This window comes from Macaca thibetana, chromosome 2 (genome assembly GCF_024542745.1).
Source record: "Macaca thibetana thibetana isolate TM-01 chromosome 2, ASM2454274v1, whole genome shotgun sequence".
NCBI classification, from domain to species: domain Eukaryota; kingdom Metazoa; phylum Chordata; class Mammalia; order Primates; family Cercopithecidae; genus Macaca; species Macaca thibetana.
The window spans coordinates 144,622,550-144,647,969 of record NC_065579.1 but is presented as its reverse complement, the minus strand read 5'-3'; the positions used below and the strand labels follow the sequence as shown (position 1 = coordinate 144,647,969).

At 44.7% G+C, this 25,420-nt stretch overlaps 1 protein-coding gene across 9 annotated transcripts in view; it reads right to left on the bottom strand.

The window, feature by feature from the left end:
- NR2C2 (nuclear receptor subfamily 2 group C member 2) overlaps positions 1 to 25,420 on the bottom strand; it is a 102,099-nt gene that overhangs the window by 14,209 nt on the left and 62,470 nt on the right. For all 9 annotated transcript variants that reach the window (XM_050781673.1, XM_050781676.1, XM_050781669.1 and 6 more), the window contains 9 exons: positions 20,251 to 20,451; positions 17,757 to 17,859; positions 13,137 to 13,316; positions 10,424 to 10,571; positions 9,243 to 9,336; positions 6,744 to 6,877; positions 4,831 to 5,008; positions 2,563 to 2,684; positions 265 to 404 (listed from right to left, as the gene is read on the bottom strand). In XM_050781673.1, coding sequence (XP_050637630.1) covers positions 265 to 404; positions 2,563 to 2,684; positions 4,831 to 5,008; positions 6,744 to 6,877; positions 9,243 to 9,336; positions 10,424 to 10,571; positions 13,137 to 13,316; positions 17,757 to 17,859; positions 20,251 to 20,451 — 1,300 coding nt within the window. The remainder of the gene's footprint in view (positions 1 to 264; positions 405 to 2,562; positions 2,685 to 4,830; positions 5,009 to 6,743; positions 6,878 to 9,242; positions 9,337 to 10,423; positions 10,572 to 13,136; positions 13,317 to 17,756; positions 17,860 to 20,250; positions 20,452 to 25,420) is intronic.

Here is a 25,420-nt window from a genome sequence, read left to right as displayed (position 1 = left end):
GTGATCCTCCTGCCTGGCCTAACAAAGTGTTAGGATTACAGGCGTGAGCCACCATGCCCAGCCCAAAGGTTCTATAACTTAACAGCCAAACTTCTCTCAGCCTATGGATGTTGTGGGACACTCAGGCTATCCAATTTGCTATGTTGCCAGCCTGGGTCGACAAAGGTGTCTCTGACATGGGCCTTCAACCAGGGGGCTAGGCTCTGCTCCACAGCCACAAGACTAGGCCAAGACACACCCCAGCCCCAAGTCCCTGTGCCCTACCTTCCTGGATGCTGTTCTGCAGGTGGTTGACGATGGCAGCCAGGATGGTGGAGAGACTCATGACCTGGGCACACTGGGCCAGGCCGAGGGTGAAGAGCTCATTCCAGCAGGCCCGCACCAGGCTGGTGTTGCAGTCCTGCCTAGGAATATAGAGAGGGGCCTGAGTGTGGTGTGTGCTGGCATTTCTCCAAGGTTGTGGGGCATCCAGGCACTAAGTCACAGCATTTCCCGAACAGGTGAACTCAGTGTTTGTTGAAGTGCTATCCAGGATCATTCTTCAAGAAAAAGATGAAGTCTATGAATAAGTCTATGAATGTTTTAACTAAAGTCCTTCTAATGATCAACTATTCTCTTAAAAAACATCCTTTAAATAAAAAGTTTTAATAGGTATGGCCAAATCATCATTTCCTACAGTATTCTAAAGCCTCAGCATCCTGGATTGGCTCTGTCCCAGGAGATGGTATCAGTTACTTTGGTCCTGCAGCCAAGGTCACGAGAGGCTGCGGGGACCAAAAGACTAAGAGCTGAGTACAGATTCTGAAGGGCAGAAACATGCCCTCCAAACCTTGCAGGGAAGAAGGCAGGCTTTGTGCTGGATCCGAGACAGAAGCAGGGAGGATGAGGGTTCAGCTAAGGCTGCTTCCAGCCCTGCCCTGGCTAATTTCTACTCAGGTTAGTCAGTAAAGTTGGCACATCACAAAACAATACATCCTTATTCTCAGAAACTCCTAAATTGCATTCCCTCACCTGTCTCAAGATTTCAGGAGGCTGGAGAAACTGGGCTGTTTTGACAAAGCTGTTTCCTCCAGTTGCCTTAAGTGTGGCCCAGCCAGAGGAAGGCAGTGAGAACCAAGACTACTGCACTGTATCATTCCCAAATGCCCCAGATGCACGTCTAGTATTTTACTATGATCACTGCCCTGAACAGTAACTTATGAAAAACAGTACATGAAATGTAACTGAAACCACTTTAAATGTGGTAGCTCATTTTATCTAGCCCGGACTGAGAAACTCTGTGGAGGAGGTTCCAAATTATCCAACTAGAAAAAGTACACTCAGGGCAGTGGGTGGATCATGTTTCAACCTCATTTAAAAAAATCTCAGGTACCTATCAGTACTATTAACTGTGGACTGTGGTGTTACTAAAAAAAAAAAAAAAAAAAATGCCTGAGGTTACACCACGTACCAGATACCAGCAAGGGGTAGGCAATTCTCCCAAAGAGCTAACAATGAAACTCCTAATACTTGTTTAGCAGTCACTACCTGTCTTGTTCTCCCTGGAGAATGAGACAATTCTGTCTGCCTTTCCTTTAATCATGGAGGGAGGTGACCATTCTAACTACTCAGGACACATCCCACACCACCTGACCCACAGAACCATACTGCCTTCTGCTGAGTCCCTTGCATGCCAGGCACTGGGTTAAAAGGTTTATAGATCTTAACTCCACGCAAGGATTCTACAACGAGAAACTGGAGGCTCAGAGAGGTAAAGTGACTTGCACAAGGCCACACAGCTGACAAGCGCTATTCTTATGCCTGACAACCAGGTCTGTTTGCCCCAAAGACAACAGTGTAAACTACTGGACAACGCTGCCCTCCATTCTAGTGTTTTCCACATATTACCTAAGGATGGTTACTCTGCAATATGCAGTAACTCTCATTGCATTTCCATTTTTATATGGTTACTTATCTTTCAACCAGACTGCCAGTCACCTGATGGCACGATGGCAGCCGCACCAGCTGCACAGCACTTGGCACACTGGCAGAGCCGATGATGGGATTTAGAGGAGAAACATACACAAGTGGTACTCCAGAAAGCAAGAAAAGGAGGGGGTTTCCTGTAGAGATGACACCAGGGTCTGTACTACTCAATGTGCCAGTTGGCACTGTGGCTTGTGTGAGATTGTAAATCCATGTTTGAGGAAACAGCTGATTCACATTCACCTTATTAAGGCCTAGGCACAGTTCCTGGCCTGGCTTCAGTTTGTGAGTCACACTGTGCATAGCACAGTGCTGGGGACTACCCCTTGCCTTCTACATTCTTCTCCATCCCCAGCTCCCAGCAGCAAATCCTTGGTATATCTAGGAGGCTCCATAAAGGTTAGAGGAACACTGCAGAACTGGCAACTGGTAATCCTGCTACCAGTCCACTAACTATATTTAATAAGAAATTCAGGGTCCTTTGAATGAGGTCATCGGAACAGTCAAACTAGATGGGCCCTCAGAGTTCTTCCAGGTCATTCCTAGGGAGAGGAAGGCCCCTGCCCAGTGATACATGCACAGAAAGTGGCGACTTACCCAAGTGCCTGAAAGGCTGGGATTGACCGAGCCCAGTGCATTGAGAGGAAAAGCAGACGGGATGCAGACTCACAGATGTAGTGCACGTTGAGGTACTCTGGCATTGGGCTGGGCATTGTTAGCTGGAAAAGAGGAGGCACATGGCACAGAGGTGAAGGAAGGACAGGGGATGGCTTTGTCTATCAACATGTATCCCTGTCGTGCTTCAACAGCAGTGGCATCTAGAGTCACTGTCTCTGATTCTGAAGTCCCATGCAGTCGGGGAGCTTGCACAGACTCCCCAGTGAACTAGGGTCGAAAGGGCCTTGGAATGTGGTCCATAAGCCTAAGGGGATCTTCCTAGCCCACCCCCATAAAAACATACTCCTCAAGTCTTGCCTCAGCTAAACTGTTATTTGTTCTATGGCAATTCCATTTTGAGCCATAAGTTAAGGTCTAAATTAAATCTGGGGAACAGGGGCCAGGTGCAGTGGCTCATCCCTATAATCCCAGCACTTTTGAGAGGCTGAGGCAGGCTGATCACCTGATGTCAGGAGTTCAAGACCAGCCTGGGCAACACAGTGAAACCCTGTCTCTATTAAAAATACAAAAATTACCCAGGTGTAGTGGCGTGCACCTGTAGTTCCAGCTACTTGGGAGGCTGAGGCAGGAGAATCGCTTGAACCCAGGAGGTGGACGTTATGGTGAACCAAGATTGTCCCACTGCACTCCAGTATGGGTGACAGTGAGACAGTCTCAAAAAAACAACAAAAAAAATCTGGGTAACCGGGGCCAACTTCATGGACTAGCAGGCATTTTGGGAGATGGTCTTAAGGTAGCAGTAACCAAGAGCCAAGCAGCTCACGTGATAGGAGGATGATATCCCATGACTAGAATGTTGTGCGAGGCTCCAGGAATTCCATTGTCTAGAAGGGGCTCCAATGCTTTTGAAGCTGGAATCACACTGGTGACCTGTCTCTTAGGCACCTTTGGGAAACTATGAGCAGGGATCTAGCTTCCTAAGTGACTGGCCATATCTCTCTAGTAAAAATACTGGGTCAGGCACAGTGGTTCTAATCCCAGCACTTTGGGAGGCTAAGGTGGGAGGACTGCTTGAGGCCAAGTGTTTGAGATCACCTTGGGCAACTTATCAAGGACCCCATCTCTACAAAAAATAAAAATAAAAATTAGCTGGGCATGGTGGTACATGCCTGTAGTCCTAGGTACTTGGGAGGCTGAGGCAGGAGGATCACCTGAGCCCAGAAGTTTAATCCCAGGAGTTTGAGGTTACAGTGAGCCACAATCACATCACAACACTTCAGCCTAGGTGAGTAAATAAAAAGAAGAAGGAAAAAAAAAAAGAAAAAATACTGAGGGAACAGGAAGACTCAGCAGTCTGGAGACCTAGAGACTGAGAGAGCTTTGGGTGCCCTCTGAGTGTCCTGTAGAAAAAGCAAGACCAGTGAATGACAGCACGGGGAAGACCCGAGAGGTCTTAACAGCGCTCTTCAAGGGATCTACTTTCTGTGGCTCTAGAGGGCAGAGTAGCCAGGATCAACAGCTGGCTGCCTGCTTGTTGCAGACTTTATATGAGGGTTTCTATGACACAGAGAAGAGACAAAAGTGCCTGCCTGAGTCCATGGGGCAGCCAGGCTATCACAGAATGGCAGAGGCAGAGCATTCAGCCCTCAGCAGTTACCACTATGTCAGCCTGTCTTAGTAATGATGGGCCACGCCTGCTTCAGGGTTACCTTCAGAACCAAATGGCACTGTGAGCAAAAGACAAGTGAAGATGCTTTGTAATGGGAATATCATTCTGGAATACAAGATCCAGTTTGAAGTCATAATGTCCAATACCACAGTTTGAAGATGAGCTCACTCCAAAGTTTAATTTTTATTTATTTATTTATTTTTGAGGCGGAGTTTTACTGTTGTCGCTTAGGCTGGAGTGAGTGCAGTGGTATCAGCTCACAGAAACCTCTGCCTCCCAGGTTCAAGCAATTCTCATGCCTCAGCCTCCAGAGTAGATGAGACTACAGGCATGTGCCTCCATGCCTGGCTAATTTTTGTATTTTCAGTAGAGATAGGATTTCACCATGTTGGCCAGGCTAGTCTTGAACTCCTGACCTGAAGTGATCCACATGCCTTGGCCTCCCAAAGTGCTGAGATTACAGGCATGAGCCACCCTGCCTCGCCCCAAGGTTTGATTTTTAAAACTGCAGACCAGCTTTGGTACAGAACCTCTCCCCCAGCAGGTTGGGGGCACATGGTTAGGCTGAATCCACTCACCTTAAATGTGACGTGTGTGTCTGAAAGGAGGGGGCCTTCAACCTCAATGATGGGTGTCGACTGGTCTCGGCTGATGACGTGGATGCTTCCTCCTCCACTGGTGTCTATCCCATCTGCCAGGCTTGGAGAGGAGGAGCTGTCTGTGGTATTAAGTGCTTTAGCTAAGGTATCAAATGCCCTGTGAGCAAAAATGAAGCATGTAATTGTTGTAAATCTACAGCTTTTAGGGGGAACAGAATTCTAGCTGAGATACGATTTAGAAAAACTACAATGGGAAAAGATTAAATTAAATTCTACCTAGTGAGGGAAACGCTAACAATGAAAGCTTCTTTATTTTATTTTTTTGAGATAGCACAGGCTGGAGTGCAGTAGCAGGATCTACCTTCCTAGCTTCAAGCAATCCTCGTGCCTCAGCCTCCTGAGTAGCTGGAACTATAGGCACACGCCACCACACCCAGCTAATTTTTTTCATTTTTCAGAGACTGAGTCTCACTCTGTCACCCAAGCTGGAGCGTGGTGGTGTGATCTTGGCTCACTGCAACCTCCGCCTCCTGGGTTCAAGTGATTCTCTTGCCTCAGCCTCCCAAGTAGCTGGGACTACACACACTGGTGGCACACACCACCATGCCTGGCTGTATCTTTTGTATTTTTAGTAGAGATGGGGTTTCACTATGTTGGCCAGGCTGGTCTCAAACTCTTGACTACAGGTGATCTACCTGCCTTGGCCTCTCAAAGTGCTGGGATTACACACGTGAGCCACCGCATCCGGCAAACAATGAAAGCTTGTATGTATTATCAACATATCATGTTAGGCACTGAGCTATGTATTACCTAACTTCACGGACAATTTCTTTCTCTCTCTCTCTCTTTACTTTTTCAGAGATGGGTCTCAGCTAGTCTCAAACTCCTGGGATCAAGTGATCCTCCTGTCTCAGCTTGTCTAAGTGCTGGGATTATAGCTGTGAGCCACTGCAACTAGGCCCAATTTCTATTTTTCACAAGTACCCTCCAAAGGTAAAAATTCTCTTCCATTTTACAGATGTAAATGCTGAGCTTACAGTTGTTAAATAACTTTTCCAAGACCATCCATACAATAAGTGATAGAACCAGAATTTTACCTAATTCAAATCCCACCCTCTTTCCACTGGACCTAGATCTTGTTATCAGACCACAAGTTAACAAGGGACTGGAACCCCTGAATAGTCTCCAGCTTTGTATCTGGCTGGTCTGGCATGTTAGGAGCAGAGCACAAGAGCCAAACTGCAGAGAAGAAACATCCTTAGCAGCAGTTATTGATGTCTGGCATTAGCTCATACTATCTATCAGCCACTATCAATCTAGTTACCCTGGTGGATTTAAGCTCTGAATTCATTACTCAGAAAAAATATACATGAGGGTTGGGGGTGGTGGCGCACACCTGTAATCCCAGCACTTTGGGAGGCTGAGGCGGGAAGCTCACTTGAGCCCAGGAGTTCTAGACTAGCCTGGGCAACATGGCGAAACCCCATCTCTATTAAAAAATAAAAATAAAAATAAAAGAAGACGAGAAAAATAGGTTAAAATAGAAGTAGAAAAGGGAATAAACTCTTAATATGCAGATGCATTATTAAATAGTAATTAATACAAATAACTGCTGTCCACTAGAGGTTTCCCCCTACTTCTACTGATTTACTCAATTTTCTTTTCCAAGGCTGGGAATGAAAAGAAGTTTTGATTGTTTTATACTGTATAACGTAAGTGGGTCTATGTTCCCACAGTTAAAATTTGAAAGAAGATAGATGTGCAGGGTCATTGTAACAATTTTATCATCCTTAGTTAAATACAGCACAGGTACCAAAATGCTGTTTTCCACCCTCACAATAGAGGGAGGGTGTCCAGGCCAGGAGGGGGCCTCCACCCTCATGGGCTCGTACCGAGTAATCTCACTTGCAGACTGGTCCTCTGGTTGGATTTCTGAAGTGTCACCGTTGTTCAAAGATTCACTTAGGTTGGCAAGCGAGGTCACTACATTTGCCAGTGTGCCCAGAGCTCCCTGGCTTGTTTCAGCCTATTAAACAAAAAATACTGACATTAGAAATGAACACAGATATGCAAATGACTCTCAGGCCAATGAAGTTACAATGCTGATTCAAAAACAGCTTAGAGGCGAGGGGAATGTGACTACAAAGGGGCAACATAAGGAAGATCTTTTTGGTGATTTAACAGTTCTGTATCTTGGTGTGGTGGCATTTACACAAATCTAGATATGTGACAAAGTGACAGAACAAAAACAGATAAATTAGACTTCATTAAAATTAAAACTGTTGTGCTTCAAAAGAAATTGTCAAGAAAGTAAAAGCGCATAAAACAAAAGGACAATTCACAGAATGAAATATTTGCAAATCATATGTCTGACAATGGTTTAGTAGCCAGAATATCTAAGGAACACTAACAACTCAATAATAAAAAGACAACCCAATTAAAAAATGGAAAAAGAGGCCAGGCGCAGTGGCTCATGCCTGTAATCCCAGCACTTTGGGAGGCCAAGGCAGGTGGATCACCTGAGGTCAGGAGTTCAAGACCAGCCTGGTGAACATGATGAAACCCCATCTCTACTAAAAATACAAAAAATTAGCCGGATGTGATGGCAGGTACCTGTAACCCCAGGTACGCGGGCGGCTGAAGCAGGAGAATCACTGGAACCCAGGAGGCGGAGGTTGCAGTGAGCTGAGATTGTGCCACTGCATTCCAACCTGGGCAACACAGCAAGACTCTTACTCAAAACAAAACACACAAAATTAGCTGGGTGTGGTGGCACATGCGTATAATCCCAGATACTTGGGAGGCTGAGGCAGGAGAATTGCTTGAACTCGGGAGGCAGAAGTTGCAATGAGCTGAGGTGGCACCATCGCACTCCAGCTGGGGAAACAAGAGTGAAACTCTCTTAAAAAAAAAAAAAAAAAAAAAGAGGTGCATTATTTCGCAACAAAAAGGAACGAAGTACTGATACATGCTATACATTATGACCCTTAAAAACATTACGCTAAGTGAAAGAAGCCAGCCACAAAAGACCATATACTGTATGATTTCCTTTATATGAAATGTACAGAGTTGACAAAACCATAGAGTCAGAAAGCAGATTAGTGGTTGGTAGGGTTTGAGAAGAGGGGGAAAAAAGGAGTGACTACATAATACGGTTCAGGGTTTCTTCTGAGGTGATGAAAATATTCTAAAATTAGATAGTGGAGATGGTTTGTACAACCTTGTAAATATACCAAAAATCACTACATTGCACGCTAAAAGGGTGAGTTTTATGGCATGTGAATTATATTTCAATTAAAAAAGAAAGCCAGGGGTAGTGGCTCACGCCTGTAATCCCAGCATTCTGGGGGGCTGAGGTGGGTGAATTGCTTGAGTCCAGGAGTTCAAGACCAGACTGGGCAACATGGTATCTGGGCTTCACTTTCAGGCTTACGCTTTCTCTGCATTTGACCGTGCAGTCAAGAGTCACTGTCCTAGAATGTGTGCTAGTGACAAGCTAAGCCCATGTGATTCATCAGCTCCCATCATGCATATGGCCCCTGCCCAAAGACAGAAGGTGCAAGGCCCAGCCTGAGGACTAAGGCACGCAGGGCAGCTCTCCATGACAGGCAAGGGCTCTAAATTTTGTCTTCTCTTTCCCAAAAGAGAATGCCCTGTGATGCCCTGTAATGCCCTGAGAACGCCCATGAATGAGACTGTGAACAGATGAGAAGGAAGCCTGCAGACCTTGCTCTGGGTCTAATGGTCACAGCAATGCCAGTGTTCTCAATTACCAAGTCACCCTCTTAGAGTTGTGACTTGCTGCTACTACTTCCTCATTACTTGGTTACATCAGGAGCACCAAGATGAGAAAAACAGTGAGTTCCCTGGCCTGGAAAAAATCCCCCTCCTTGGTTATCTTCACAGGAGCCAGCCAGTCTCCCCTCTTTGGACTGACAAACGTTTCTGTCCACAAGTTAAATCCCTATGACTGATCTGCTCTAGCAAAGTTTTGGAATTGATAGATTCCTGGCTGAGCTTCACCCTGAAGATCATCTAATAAAAAAGAATCCGGGGCTTTTGCAAAAAGGCCATTTGATAAGCAGCTCTTTCCTTGGTATGCTAGTAGTTTGCCAATGTGTATAAGAGAAAAAGAAAACTGCAACAGAAAAGAGAACCACCGAATGTCCACCAAATTGACATCCAGACTGACATGTCACAGTGATTATGACCAGCCAGCTCTGATGTGAAAAGCCATCAGCATCTCTAAACAAATCACAAGGAGACCAAGACGTAGGTCATGCTTTTGATGTGGTCTCTGAAGGCCAGGAAGAAGGTGGTGCACACAGTTAGAGAAGTGGCCTGCAATGTCAACATAAAGGATGAGAGAAAGCATGAGTAGAGAACGTCACCTTGGAATCCGTGGCCAGAAGAACTGTACCATCCTCACGTATCAAAGGCTGCTGGATGTTTACAAGCATTCCTGGATCAAGAAGACCTGTTTGTCTATTTAAGACATAAAGAAACTCAGATCAGAGTAGCTTCCAACATTTTATGCACCGTATAATCATGCTGCATTTACCTGTCCTTCCATATTTGTGAAGCTATCTGAATAGCAGAAAAGCTCTAACCAGACTCAGCCGCTTAGTGACTAAACAGAACCCCCACCCCTGTCTCTCTGGAATGAGATATACATAAAGTCGGGTTTACAGCTTGAGACAGGATGAAACACAGATGCATCCCCCAGGGCTTCCCAGGATGACTGCACACTGTGGCCATTCTCCCAAGAAAAGTTTACTTGAGGGGCCGGGCGCAGTGGCTCAAGCCTGTAATCCCGGCACTTTGGGAGGCTGAGACGGGTGGATCACGAGGTCAGGAGATCGAGACCATCCTGGCTAACACGGTGAAAGCCCGTCTCTACTAAAAAATGCAAAAAACTAGCCGGGTGAGGTGGTGGGCACCTGTAGTCCCAGCTACTCGGGAGGCTGAGGCCAGAGAATGGCGTGGACCCGGGAGGCGGAGCTTGCAGTGAGCTGAGATCCGGCCACTGCACTCCAGCCTGGGCGACAAAGCGAGACTCCGTCTCAAAAAAAAAAAAAAAGACAAGTTAACTTGATTTTCAGAAAACCAGCAAGGCATCCTCAACTCCAGCTCTCTCTCTGATACATTTTGCATTTCTTGTTTTCCCCTCTTTCTGATCCTTTTAAAGTAAGTTCAATAGATTACATTAAAAAGAATATACAAATTAACTATAGCACTGAGACCTTATCTCACCTTAGGTCTTTTGTCTGTACTGCAGAAAAGCCCCAATCTTGAATTATAAAATAATTGTCTTCCTGTATGAATGATGCCTAAATTGCACGACATAATCTGAATTCAAGGCTAGGAGAATTTCTGACCCCATCATAAATCAGGCATCCTCAGGCCTGTCCAGAGGTGTGACTGAGCAGCTCCAGAAGGGGCAGAATTAGGCAACACAAGGTTGGAGGCTATGGCAGGTGGGTGGGAAGCCACAACAGTGCCTGTTCTGGGACGCGTCTGTGCCTCCTCCATCAGCTGCAAAGGCTGACTGCAGTGAGAAAAAGGGACTGACCTCGCTCCGTCTTTGTCTGCCACAAACGTGGGAGTGGCTATCAGGGGACTTCTCAGGTCTTTCCGGATATAGATTTTCTCAGTTGAAGCAGCACAATTGCTTGGTTTCTCCCGTTGCACATCAAAGGGCTTCCGTTCACTCTGTACGGCTTAAATCACAACATAAACATTTGTGTTTAGAGAAACAATTCAAATCAATAAAAACCACATCCCTCGTGGTAAAGTAAGGGGTTTTCTTTAGTAAATCCATTACCGTAGGGAGGATGACTTTGGTGCTAGGTTCATCTAGCTCAGTTTTCACAGTGGACTTTTCGGCCAGAGAGAGGAAATCAAGCCAAACCATGCCATGTCAAATCTAAAGGCATAAAAAAGACCTCACGATGGGTGGTACTCCCTGCTAAGAAACTGCAGCACAGCACCTATGTGGCCTATGGAAGCACCCATGAGCCTTCTGGGCCATTTTGTTAATTTTATGTTATTATTTTATTGTTTTTTGTAGAGATGAAGCCTCATTATGTTGCCCACTGGACTCAGACTCCTGGGCTCAAGAAATCCACTTGCCCCAGCCTGCTAAAGTGCTGGAATTATAGGCATGAGCCACAGTGCCCAGTTGGTTTTTACTTCATGATGCTAACAAAATAGATCATTTCAAGGATAAAGAAACGCCCATCTTTGGGCCGGGGGCGGTGGCTCAAGTCTGTAATCCCAGCACTTTGGGAAGCCGAGACGGGTGGATCACTTGGCCAGCATGGCAAAACCTGGCCTCTACTAAAAATACAAAAATTAGCCGGGTGTGGTGGCAGGCACCTGTAAACCCAGCTACTTGGGAAGCTGAGGCAGGAAAAATTGCTTGAACCTGGGAGACAGAGGCTGCAGTGAGCCAAGACGTGCGCTACTGCACTCCAACCTGGGCGACAGAGTGAGACTCCGCCTCAAAAAAAAAAAAAAAAAAAAAAAAAAAGAAAAGAAATGTCCACCTTCAAGTAGGCCCTTAATAGAATGCATTTCCTTTGCCACAATTTGTAGAGGAACCCTTCTAATTTCCAAATCAAGTCTGAATCACTTCTGCAAACTGTTTAATGGGTGTCAATTTTACATCATGCTAGCAAACTCTCCCTTTAGCAGTCTAATATAAGAGCAAATATGCATGTTAGAAGCAACTGAAGAAAACGAAAGCTTTTTAAAGGCAAAAGTGATGAAGGTCAGGGACTAACATTCAGATACGCTGCTAATCAAACTGCTATCCAATTGAATATTGTGTTTGCAGCTACAGCTGTGATCACAAGAAAACTGATTTCAGTCACTGCTCTGAGTAAAAATATTCATCATTGAGAAAAAGGAAAGCTTAGCAATATGGGCCAGTCCCACACCAAGCCAGTGATTTATTTACTCACTTTGGGGAAAGAGCAGTCTCATTAGATTAAATAAAATCATCACACTAGGCAGAAATTAGGTTGATATTTCTAATTTCTCAAAAAATACATTTCCATTTATTCTCCAGTTAATTTTACAGATTCCCATTCCCAGAAACGTCAACATCAATACTGAAATATATTGGTTTTCAGTGTTCCTAGAAAACTATGCAAAAGATGACAGAACCATGCAGCATACTCAGCAGGAGCCTGCAGTCCTGGGTCCACGGCCACCAGACTTGCGAGGCTGAATTGCATGCCTTGCTCTGCTAAGCTCCATTTTCCTACTGTGGTTTGAGCCTAACTCCACTCTCCTTGAATTTCTTTGTGCTGCCCATCTTGGGTCCTGGTCTTCATGTTTTCACCACAAGTTAGGGAAGTGACCTCCATGCTGATTGGTCCCTGAAAACTCCCAAAATTCTGGCTATGGGAGTGGAAAGGAGGGGCCTGAGACCTTCCCTGGCTGCCCCACACATCCAGGAGCAATATATTTCCCTTTAGAACCCCAGTTACACAGAGGCTTGGCAAAGGACCTTATCCCAAAAGAAAGTAGAGGGGCTAAGAAGACAAGGAGTAGGCTGATGTAATCCTCAGGAGCAATATGTAAGTAAGGTGAATAAGCAGATCACAGAAGAGGACCCTGTGGCTGAGAGGCTACGTGTGTCCTCAGGCGTCATAGCTCTCTCTTAGTGGCACACCTGGAGGTAGATTTGGTATCACCTTTCCTCCAAAGCCTGTGTTCAATCCACTCCACTAAGCTGCCTCCTGATGCATCTGGAGTAAGGCTTTCCACACACACAGCAGGAGAAGAGACCAATCCCCGCAGCACTGGCTCTGAATCACCTAGCTGACCCATGAGGTAAACCAAAATGACGCTTAAGTGCGTAATTTTTCTTAAAGTATTTTAAGGCCAGGTATAGAAACCTTATTTTTTCTTGTTTACTCTCTCCCTCTGCGTTAACTCATGTGGTTTTAAAAATTTTTTTTTTTTTTTTGAGAGGGAGTCTCGCGCTGTCGCCCAGGCTGGAGTGCAGTGGCCGGATCTCAGCTCACTGCAAGCTCCGCCTCCCGGGTTTGCGCCATTCTCCTGCCTCAGCCTCCCGAGTAGCTGGGACTACAGGCGCCCGCCACCTCGCCCGGCTATTTTTTTGTATATTTTTTAGTAGAGACGGGGTTTCACTGTGTTAGCCAGGATGGTCTCGATCTCCTGACCTCGTGATCCGCCCGTCTTGGCCTCCCAAAGTGCTGGGATTACAGGCTTGAGCCACCGCGCCCGGCCGGTTTTAAAATATTGTTACTCACATTCCATTTTCATGCCCATCTCTAAGCATTTTTTCAGCCGGCAAAACTGACAGCGGTTCCGGTGATGTTTATTGATGATGCAGTCTTGGTTGCTCCGACAGCTGTAGGTCAAATTTTTCCTCACGCTCCTTTTGAAGAAACCTTTGCAACCTTCACAACTGACAGCCCCATAGTGACGGCCTGAAACAGAAAGAATACACAAATATTTTGTGACTATATTTGTGGATTCAGTTCCTGTGCAAGTCTTATCGAAGTGATGGGTGCATATGCTGTTAGGTGCCAACAGCCACGTGGTCTGAGCATTAAGCATACTGGCCACACCCTTCAAGTAATTTCTCTACAATCTTTCAAGTAGCCTTAGGAGTTCATGATGGAAATACTGAAGCTCGGACAGGTTATATGACAGCTGGCAGATGGCATGACCTTAGTGCTCTTAGTATACAAATGGTCTAACACACAGTAGGAGCTCACAGGTGACAGCTGAACTCTACTATCCACTTGAACACACCTGGGTCCTATTCCTGGAGATCTGGGCTTATGAAGTGGATCAGGTCCCCTGTCCCGCCACAAGTGGCACAGAGCAGACACGTGTATGTGTGGCTTCGGCACAGAGGGTCTCACTCCTGCATTTAGCCCCTCTCTCTGATTCATGTCCTGGGCCCTAAGTCTCCCCTGGGGAAGCGGGATAGTCACAGGGAGAAGCATGGGGACTGTGACTGCCAAAGCCCACAGCAAAGGAGGATTACCATATGGCTCACATGGGCTAGCTACTCAGAGCCTTCTAGAAACATAGTTCTAGGAATGCATTTATTAAACACAGTTTATTTTTCTAATCTTGTTTTATTTTGGTGTCTCTTTTTATTTTTGATACATTGTAATTGTCCATATTTATGAGGTATAATTTGATATTTCAATATATCCACATGTTGTATAATGATCAAATCAGGTAGAGTGACCACCACCTTATGCATTTATCATTTCTTTGTAATAAGGACATTCAAAAAACTTTCTTCTAGGTATTTTACAATATATAATACCTTATTGTTAGCTATGGCTACAGTGCAACAGAACACCAGAACTTGTTCCTACTACTTAACTGTAACTTTGTACCAGTTGGTCAGTCTTTCCCAACCATCTCTCACTTTTCCCCTCCCGCGTCTTGGTGCCATTGTTCTACTCTCTGTTTCTATGATATCATTTATTTTTTAAGGATTCCACAGGAGTGAGATAATATTTGCCTTTCTGTGTCTGGCTTATTTCACGTAACATGATGTCCTCCATGTTCATCTATGTTGTCACAAAGAGCAGGATTTCATTCAATTTTATCTATTCCACTGTGCTACATACCACATTTTCTTTAGCAATTCATCCACTGTTGGGATACTTAAGCTGATTCCGCATCTTGGCCATTGTAAATAGTCATGCAGTAAACATGGGAGTGCAGATATTTCTTCAACATAATGATTTTATTTCCTTTGGATTTGGATCCAGTACTGAGATTGCTGGATCATGTGGTAGTTCTAGTTTTAATTTTTTGAAGAACTTCCATACAGTTTTCTATAGTGGCTGTACTAGTTTACAGTTCCACCAACAATGTGTAAGTGTTCCCTTTTCTCCACATCCTCCCTAGCACTTCTTTTCTTTTGTCTTTTTAATTGTAGGCATTTTTTCTTCTTTTTTTTTTTTTTGAGACAACAGTCTCAGTCACTTAGACTGGAATGCAGTGGTGTGATTTCGGCTCGCTGCAACCTCCACCTCCTGTGTTCAAGTGATTCTTGTGTCTCAGCCTCCCGAGTAGCTGGAGTTATGGGTGTGCACCACCACACTAGGCTAATTTTTTTATTTTTATAAGATTTTATAAAACAAAAATAAAATCTTATATATTTTATAAGATTCTTTTTTTTTTTTTTTTAAAGACAAGAGTCTTGCTTTTGTCACCCAGGCTGGAGTACAGTGGTGCGATCTTGGCTTACTGCAATCTCTGCCTCTCAGGTTCAAGCGGTTCTCCTGCCTGAGCCTCCCAAGCAGCTGGGATTACAGGAACCCACCACCACACCCAGCTAATTTTTGTATTTTTAGTAGAGACGGGGTTTCACCATGTTGACCAGGCTAGTCTCGAACTCCTGACATCAGGTGATCTGCCTGCCTTGGCTTCCCAAAGTGCTCGGATTACAGACGTGAGCCACTGCACCCTGTCAAAAAATATGTATCTTATAAAAATACAAAAATTAGTAGAGATGAGGTTTTGCCACGTTGGCCAGGCTGGTCTCGAACTCCTGGCCTCATGTGATCTGCCCACCTCAGCCTGCCAAAGTGCTGGATTATAGGCATGTGCCACCGCACCCAGCCTGATTACAGACATCCTACCTGGAGGTGATACCTCATGTGGTGTTGATTTGCATTTCCTTGCGGATTAGCGATGTTGAGCATTTTTTCATATAACCATTGGCCATCTGAATGTCTTCTTTTGAGAAATGTCTATTAAGGTATTTTGCCCATTTTAAAACTGAGTTACTTGTTTTTTTGCTGTTAAGTTCCTTATACGTTCTGGATAGTAACCCCTTGTCAGGTGTACAGTTTGCATGGTATCTCCAACTTTTAATTATCAATGACATTAAAAAGTGGCCCTGGCCAGGCAAGGTGGCTCACGCCTGTAATCCCAGCACTTTGGGAGGCCAAGGCAGGCAGATCACCAGGTCAGGGGATCGAAACCATCCTGGCTAACATGGTGAAACCCCATCTCTACTAAAAATACAAAATTTAGCCAGGCATGCTGGCAGATGCCTATAGTCCCAGCTACTCGGGAGGCTGAGGCAGGAGAATCACTTGAACCCAGGAGGCAGAGGTTGCAGTCAGCCGAGATCATACCACTGCACTCCAACCTGAGCAACAGAACAAGACTCATCTCAAAAAAAAAAAAAGTGTCCCCTCCTTCAGTTTAGCTTTCTTATTCACAAAGTACTTTCACATACATTATGCCTCACTTGTTTCCAGCTGAGACTGACCATGGACATGCTCTTCTGATTCTGTCTTGTTTGTATAATCCAATTTCACAGCTACATTGCCAAGGAGAATACATTTCACAGGATTACCATTTATGGTGGTTACAGAGAATCCCATTGTTCTAAGCTCTAGTATGGAAAACCATTTTCCAAGTGTGCATTTGGAACAACTTGGTCTTGTTCTTTTAAGAATAGTTGTGGTAAAGTGCCTTCTATAACATCGTTTTTCCTTTCTTTGCAATATATTTCCTTGAGTTCTCTATCTCTTTGAGTGACACTAATTCAGGAGACAATGGCACAAAGAGCCTGTGACTAGGCCTTTCCTTAAGCTCAGAAGAAGACTGACAAATGGGGAAGTCGAGCAGATTTTATGGCCCTTTTGTTATGTTCATGCTTCATTCATTTGTTCAGAAGTTTGTAGAGTGCCTTTCCTTGCTGAGCAAGAAGACAGGAATACAGAGATAGATGGTAAGACATGGTTTTTGCTTTGACATTCTGATGGGGAAGACAGGCCTGCAGAGTGAATTATATGAGTAGGCAACAACTGATTAGAGAAATCTGTAGGAAAGGGCAATCAGAATCACAGGCAGCACTGTCTACCTGCCTACTGGGGTAGGTGAGGGCTTCAGAGAAGGGATAGGATGGATTGGGTTTACCAGGACAAAGGGTGGCAGGCACCATTGGCAGATAAATGGTGTCACCAGCGTGAAAGAGAAACTGGAGCTTCTGATCTTCTGTAGATGCTTGTCTGGGTCTGTCTTCCTAAGAGGCTTGGTCCAACCTCCTTTTTAAAAAACAAAACAAACAAACAAAAACCAGGACTACAGTGTCCAAAGTTCCTGTGAATTTTGTGACCACAGAAGAAAGTGGAACCAGGCAGCCATCACAGAACACAGGCCTGTGCCCTTGGCATCCCTGGTACTGTGTTCTTATAAAATACTTCTCCATTCCTTCCTGTCTGCCTCACTAACCTTCTATGGATCCCCAGTACAAGCAGGCCAGCACTTGCATTTCTGGGCCAGACATGTTCTTCAGTCTCACTTTACCCAATCGTAATCACAGAAGCCTATAAGCTCTCTCTCAAGGATACCGTGGGTATAGACCTTAAACTCTAGGCCCTGGCTCCAGTTGCTGGAATGCCCTCCTCCTGCTCCAACGAACATGTACACAATCACCAAGGCTCCCAAGTGTTACTGCCTCTGTGGGGCCTTTCCTGACCCTGGGACTCTAGCTGGAATCACATGCTGCCTCCTGCTTCATTACAGCAGTTATTCATAGTGGGTTATAGTAAGGGGATGATAGAGACAGTTATAGTTAGGATGAAGGGGGATTATACAAATTATACATCTTGTAAAATAGCCAAGTGCTGTGCAAATGCACACTTAACCAAGATCTACAAATTACAGAAATCGTTTGACTTTTCCTTTTTATGTCTAATTATTCGACAAACTACCTTACTTATTTACATCATTACCCCAATAAGAAAAGTAGAATTCATGTGTGAAACCTACAAACGTACATAAAATGGTCTTTCTAAATTAACTACCACCCCACCTCACAACAGTTACTTCATGCTGTTGGCCCGTTGTAAGTGCCAGCATAACCTGGAACTACATACCGGAGGCTTTGTCGCCACAGACCACACAGTACTCTACCACCTGGGGCCGCTGGACGTCCGTCTTCCCCAGTAAACGCTCCACAGAGGCAGAATCCGTGACAATCTGAGAGAAACCAGGAAATAAACAGGGGTGCCAATTAAAAACCAAATCACTGCCGGGCATGGTGGCTCACGTCTGTAATCCCAGCACTCTGGGAGGCCAAGGCGGGTGGATCACCTGAGGTCGGGAGTTTGAGATCAGCCTGGTTAACATGGTGAAACACCGTCTCTATTAAAAATATAAAATTAGTCAAATGTGGTGGCAGGCGCCTGTAATCCCCAGCTACTCTAGAGGCTGAGGCAGGAGAATTGCTTGAACCCGGGAGGCAGACATGGTAGTGAGCTGAGATCGCGCCACTGCACTCCAGCCTGGGTGACAGAGTGAGACCCCATCTCAAAAACAAACAAACAAACAAACAAACAAACAAACAAACAGACAAAAACCCAGATCACTAAGCAAAGTAATGTTTAACTATAAATTCTCAATGTTGGGTTTCTAAGCAGGAGAACTCTGGACAGAACTGGGAAAATTCCAAATGACAACTTAATCTGACACCCAGAATGGTTCTGCCACTCATCCGGACTGCTCATCAGCTGGGTGGTTTCCCAGGATCAGGTGCTGGTTTCCACTGATCTACTCTATCTGGCTACTACAACCACCCAAAATTGTGGCCCATGTGGGGAATCACACACAGACACTACCAAATGAAGATATTTAAGATTCTTCCCATAACAACTTGAATGTATGCAAAGAGGTATATTGGCAGAGAAATAACCAAACTTTATTAATTAAATCACTAGGACTCTGACTGAGGCAGCTGGTGGTGAGATGACGAGAACAAATGACCTTTGAAACCTGCTATCTTCCCCTAATTTGTGGTGATTTTCTAGGCGACAGCAATTCATCTGGGAGAATACTATAACTGATATCAATATGCGAAAGTGAAAAATAGCTGTTATTTTAAAATGTACTTGAACTTGAGCCAACAATAAGCCTTAAAATGATTTATACACGGTGGGAACACATACAGAAATCATTAAGTAGAATCACCTCTTGTGAAACATGCAACAAAATCAACAGCCATTCTTTCACAGACAAGGAGTACTCTAAAGGAGGAGGAATTCCTTTCTGATTTCAGATGATCACAATGTACTCCGGGAAAGGAAGGATGAGACAGCATTTAGTAAGTGTGGCGTAAGGTGTCTAAAAGAACAGTTCTGAAAGCTGAACACGTTGGCATTCTGATCCAAGCTCAATCAGAAGACAAAAAAATTCTTCCCTTCCTTAAGTTTCTTCATAGTAGAACCTCCCCACCCAAAACAAGAGATTCTAAGCAGCATTAATTCAATAGTCAAAAGGTGGAAGCAACCTACATGTCCAACAAAAGATGAAGAGAAAAAATGTGGTCTATATACAGAGTGGAATATTACTCAGCCTTTAAAAGGAATGGAATTCTGACACATGCTACGACATGGATGGGGGAAATAAGCCAGTCGCACGAAGGCTGATTTCACTTATATGAGGTACCTAGAGTAGTCAAATTCATGGAGACGGAAAGTAGAATGGTGGTCACCAGGGCTGGGCGAAGGGGAGAGGAGAATTACTGTTCTATGAGTATAGAGTTTCAGCTTAGGGAAAGGAAAAGAGTTACACAGAGCTGGACAGTGGTACAACAATGTAAATCTACTTAATGCCACTAAACTGTATACCTAAAGCTGATTAAGCTGGTAAGTTTTATATTATGTATATTTTATCAAAAATTAAAAAAAAAATTAAACACAACCCTGACGAAGCATGCTCCGTGCTCAGCCATCATGGGATACTGACCTTGAGTTTCTGTTCTCTAAGTGTTGGATTTGGAGATTCTATGCTTCCCAGCCTCATGCTGAGCAACAACCCTGCTTTCCTTCAATACCTGCTCTTTTCCTTGCTGTAGACTGTCCTCAACCCCATCCTGCCTTGAGAGAGCAGGAAGAACCAGGGCAGAGATAGAGACAAGAACTGAGGGGCCCAGAGTGAGCAGTACACGGTGGCAAGTAAAGACATAATGAAAAGCTGGGGCCACAGACCTGATGATCTGGACAAATCAGTTCTCGCTTGGCTACAGTCAGCCCTAGGTGGTACCTTTAAAATATCAAGGGCTGACACTTGATGGCCTTAGGTAAGAACAATTCTCCAGTAGCCTCAGGGCCGGCTTGCTCATGCCAGTCTCCTGTGGCCACTGACCTCCTTGTTGTACTTCCATCCTCTCTGAGTGTTACAGCTGACTGTCTTCTGGGCCTTGCCACTGGTTTGCTGGTTTATTACTTTGGCCAAAGCAGCAACCTGCCATGTTTGCAGGTCCCCAAAGAACCTTCCAGGGATGGATTTGGCCTCGAAGGCAGATGTAAGAACAAGTCAGGAACAAGTTCGATAGCAGAAGTGCTGAAACAAATACCTGTCCAAAGGCCTTACCTGGATCCTGCCAGGGACGAGGTTGTCTGAGGTGGTAAATATGAGTTGCTTGGCGCTGGATGTCTCTGGGGAAGCCAGGATCACCTTCCCAGTTCCAGCTCCATCTGGGCTGGTCAGGATGAACTGCTGTTTAGGGGATCCGGAGGCGTCCACTGCGGTGACTATCTGGATCTTCTGTCCTGTCTGCTGGTCTGTGACAATCTATAAGACACAACATGGAGGCCGCTCTCATGGAGTGTCACAAGACCTATGCATTTGCAGGTGGTGCTCAAAGTGGTGACCGCCAAACACCTTGAATTAATGCTGTCTAACATGCAGTTTCACTAGTCCACGGTGAATCGAGAAAAACAAAACACAATAGTGAGCTTTTCAGAAACAAATTTTCATAAAGCTAATTTTAGTCTAGGACCATATCTTTCCTACTGTTTTTAGAAGTAAAATGCCCTTTCTTTTATGAAATGAAGGCAGTAATAAATAATAGGTTTAACTTTTTGAAAAGTCCTTGTCCTCACGTATTAAGAAATGTAGGCAATCCTAACTCTTGAAATGCTACTGATCCATAAAGTCCAAAAACTTGGGAAAGACTGCTTCAAAGACGGCCTCTTTCTAAAAGGTCCTATAAATACTATTGCCTTAGGTTGAGAGAATACAGGGAGACCATTGCTGACACACACTCAACTCACCACTAATTGACCACCCACCTCCTTCACTCCGACTTCCTGACTCTGAGGTCTTTAAGGATAGAGACTACATCTGATTCACTGCTATATCCCCAGGGCCACCACAAGGCCTGGCACATAGAGAGAAGACAATAAAAGATCATAGGATGCACTGGAGGAAGTGGGCACTGACTCTGGAGAAGTCTTGACCCTTATTCCTCTGGGAGTTCCCACTCTTCAGGAGCATCACTGTCAAGACTCTACTTCTTCACACAGTCCTTGTCTAATTGCATCAGTCACAACAAAAACAGTTGCTATGACAAGAATGAACTCTCTTTTTCTTGCTCATGAAGTTCTTTAAAGTTGTTCTAACCCCCATCCTGCCTCTCTCCTAGGCCAGATATTCCTGGCTAGCAGCACTGCCACCTTTCCCTCCAGGCACCAGCAGACCCTTACTTCAAAGAGGACTCTGGAGCTGCTGCTGCTGCTGTGTTGGGTGAGGGGAAACATGCTATGTCTCTGGCTGGAACTCAGTTTCCTACAGCACAGTACATTTATGGGCAGGTCTAGCATCTGTACCACCTCTTGACAGACTTTTGAAATGGAACTCTGGCCGGGCGCGGTGGCTCACGCCTGTAATCCCAACACTTTGGGAGGCTGAAGTGAGAGGATCACCTGAAGTCAAGAGTTCAAGACCAGCCTGGTCAACATGGTGAAGTCCCGTCTCTACTAAAAATACAAAAATTAGCTGGGCATGGTGGTGGGCGCCTGTAGTCCCAGCTACTTGGAAGGCTGAGACATGAGAATCGCTTGAACCCAGGAGGCAGAGTTTGCAGTGAGCCAAGATCGTGCCACTGCACTCCAGCCTGAGCGACAAAAGGGAAACTCCGTCCCCGCCCCCCCAAAAAAGAAATGGAACTCCAAGGTTGAGACAACAAACTCACACAGTCTAACACAACAGCTTTGCTAACTGCAATATGGAAAATAAGACAATGTTGGCTGGCTCAAAATAAAATGACATAGGCAAGAAAAGATTCAATCACTTAGATGTTTACTGAGCACCCACTATGAGTCAAGCACTGTTCTAGGTACTAGGAATATGGACGTGAACAAAAAAAGGTCCCACCATCATGGAACTCAACTTCTACTGGGGGAAACAGACCATGAACTCTGAATAAATAATATCAGTCAGTGTAAATGCCCTGGAGAAAACAAAAAGCAGAATAAACAGAAAAAGCATTGGGAAGGAGACAGGGATGCAACTTTAGGAGGAGAGACATCTCTGAGTATGTGACACTAAGCAAAGACTTGAATCAAACACAAGAGGAAACTGCAAAAATGTGGCAAAGTGTGCTACAGGGCACAGCCAAGTGCAAGACCAGAGAGGACAGCAGAATAGGATGACAGATCCAAGAATGAATCCTCAGCTGATCATGGGACAAACCCCAGTATATCATCATTTCCAATTAAAGGGGCAAAAGATGTTTAAGGCTCAAGGAGAACAGATTTGGAGGGAATGAAAGGAAGAACCTTTCATCATTACAATCTGTGGCATGCCCAGAGTCCCCCAGAAACATAAAACATGAGACAGAAAACCTTGTGAGAAGAATTATCTTTAAAAAAACTTTCCTACCCAAGGCTCAACTGAGAGACTGCAGACACAGGCTGGTTGACACACACTTCTCTCAGCTGCCACAGAAGGGATTTCTTGCCTTAAACAAGATGGCCTTTCGAAGCCCTTATAACCTTGAGCTCCGTGAGTCAAATGTCTATCAATTTTTTTTTTTTTTTTTTTTGAGACAAGAGTCTCACTTTATCACCCAGGCTGGAGTGCAGTGGCATGAGTATGGCTCACTGCAGTCTCAACCTCCTAGGCCCAAGCCATCCTTCTGCTTCAGCCTTCTGTGTAGCTGAGACCACAGGCGTGTGTCACCACACCCAGCTAATATTTTAGAAAAATTTTTTGTAGAGATGGAGTCTCATTTTGTTGCCCAGGCTGGCCTCAAATTCTTGGGCTCAAGTGATCCTGCTGCCTCGGCCTCCCAAAGTGCTAGGATTCAGGCATGAGCCACCAAGCCTGGCTCATGTCTATCAATTCTTATTTCCTTCCTAAAGTGTTTTCCCTGTTAAGAAATGACATAGTTATGTGATTGAGAGGGGTCTTCAATTACCAACTAAAACCAAGGCAATACTAGTAATTCCTTTGCCTTTTTGTAATCAGAGATGACACATTCTGTACCAGAGCACACACAGATAACCAACATGTCATTTCCTTGTATGCTCTTCTCCAGTCATTGTGGTTGAGGTATGGCAAGTATGAGGTCAGGGTATGGTGTTAGAAGGTAGAAGTTACTGGTTCCAGACAGGGACAGTAGCTCTTAGTGGCAGTATATAACATACTTCAAGGCTCAGAATTTTTATTTTTTTTTTTGAGACAGGGTCTTGCTCTGTTACCCACGTTGGAGTGCAGTGGCATGATCCTGGCTCACTGCAGCCTCGACCTCCTGGGCTCAAGCAATCCTCCTATCTCAGCCTCCAGAGTAGCTGGGACTACAGGTAAGCACCACCATGCCTGGCAATTTTTTTTTTTTTTTTTCTCTAGAGATGGAGGTCTATTTTGTCCAAGCTGGTCTTGAACATCTGGGCTCAAGTGATCCTCGTGCCTTCACCTCCCAAAAGCTGAGAACCAATGTACCTGGCTAGATTATTCTTTTCTTTTTTTCTCAAAGACTCGCGCTCATAAAAATTCAATGAATTACTTATAATTTGGGGATTTTTTGTTTATCTTCACCCTCCTAAGACATTTGTATCCTCCATTTAGAGAGAACACCTCCATGAGAAAACTAAAAATGCAGGCAGAAAAAAAAAATCTTCCAAATACCCTATTGGAACACAAGGGTGACCACTAGGCAAGACCTTGTTAACAAACACAGATAGATTCCTATTTAATGACCTATAGGAAACATCAAATTGCAAGGATATATCCAAGCTCATTAAAATTTAAGTCGGCTGTGGAGGAGAGGTATTATGCATAGAACTTTACTCCCTGAAAAGATACATTCCAGCCAGAATTCCCAGTATCTATTAATGTGACCTTACTTGGAAGTAGGGCCTTTGCAAATGTAATTAGGATAAGATGAGGTAATACTGCATTAGGGTGGGCCCTAATTAAATGAATGGTGTGTCCTTATAAGAAGACCACGTGGCAATGGAGGCAGAGATTGGAGTGATGCAGCTGCAAGCAAGCAAGGATTGCCAAGGACTGCTGGCACCCACCAGAAGGTAGGAGGAGACAAGGAAGGACACTCTCCTAGAACCTTAAGAGAGCATGGCCCTGCTGACACCTTGATTTCAGACTTCTGGCCACCAGAAGGTTGGGAAAATAAATTTCTATTGTTTTAAGTCACCAAGTTTGTGGTAATTTATTGTGACAGCCCTGGGAAATTAATACAAGAGGCAAATTTTATTTAATTTCTTTATTTGGAACAAAAATTCTTAACCTTCTGTCTGTAAACTATAACAAATTGGGGGGAAGGGAGTAATGTAAGAAGATAAGGGCTATTTTCTGTGATTTTTTTTTTTTTTTTTTTTTTTTTTTTTGAGACGGAGTCTTGCTCTGTCCCCCTGGCTGGAGTGCAGTGGCACTATCTCGGCTCACTGCAAGCTCCGCCTCCCGGGATCATGCCATTCTCCTGCCTCAGCCTCCCGAGTAGCTGGGACTACAGGCGCCCGCCACCACGCCCGGCTAATTTTTTTGTATTTTTAGTAGAGACGGGGTTTCACCATGTTAGCCAGGATGGTCTCGATCTCCTGACCTTGTGATCCGCCCGCCTCGGCCTCCCAAAGTGCTGGGATTACAAGCGTGAGCCACCGCGCCCGGCCTTTTCTGTGATTTTTAAGGCCCTCAATAGCCTACCTAGTCAGAGCTGCTACAATGCTTGTTGTGAAAAGGTGAATTTGTTTGAACATGATTGATATGTTAGTAAATAATTAGCATATAATGAAAATTTTGTGTTTATGCATGGTTTCTTCCATGAATAACACTAAGTAAATAGGTTAACAGAAAATGACACTGAGCTGAGGTTATCCATGCAGGGATACTCAGTGCATGTGGTATGAGTCACATTCAATCCATCTGGTGATTTCAGGTCACCCCATGTCCACCACTCACAGTAACTCATGAGACGCAATCCTCCCTACACCTACCTCCACAAAGAAACTACAGGACTTTTTCAAGGTAAAGTGCCGTATTTATTTATTTTTGAGATGGAATTTTGCTCTTGTTGCCCAGGCTGGAATGCAATGGCACAATCGATCTCAGCTCACAGTAACCGCCTCCCAGGTTCAAGCGATTCTCCTGCCTCAGCCTTCAGAGAAGCTGGGATTACAGACACACGGTACCATGCCCAGCTAATTTTTTTTTATTTTTAGTAGAGATGGGGTTTCTCCATGTTGGTCAGGCTGGTCTCAAACTCCCGACCTCAGGTGATCCGTCCACCTCGGCCTCCCAA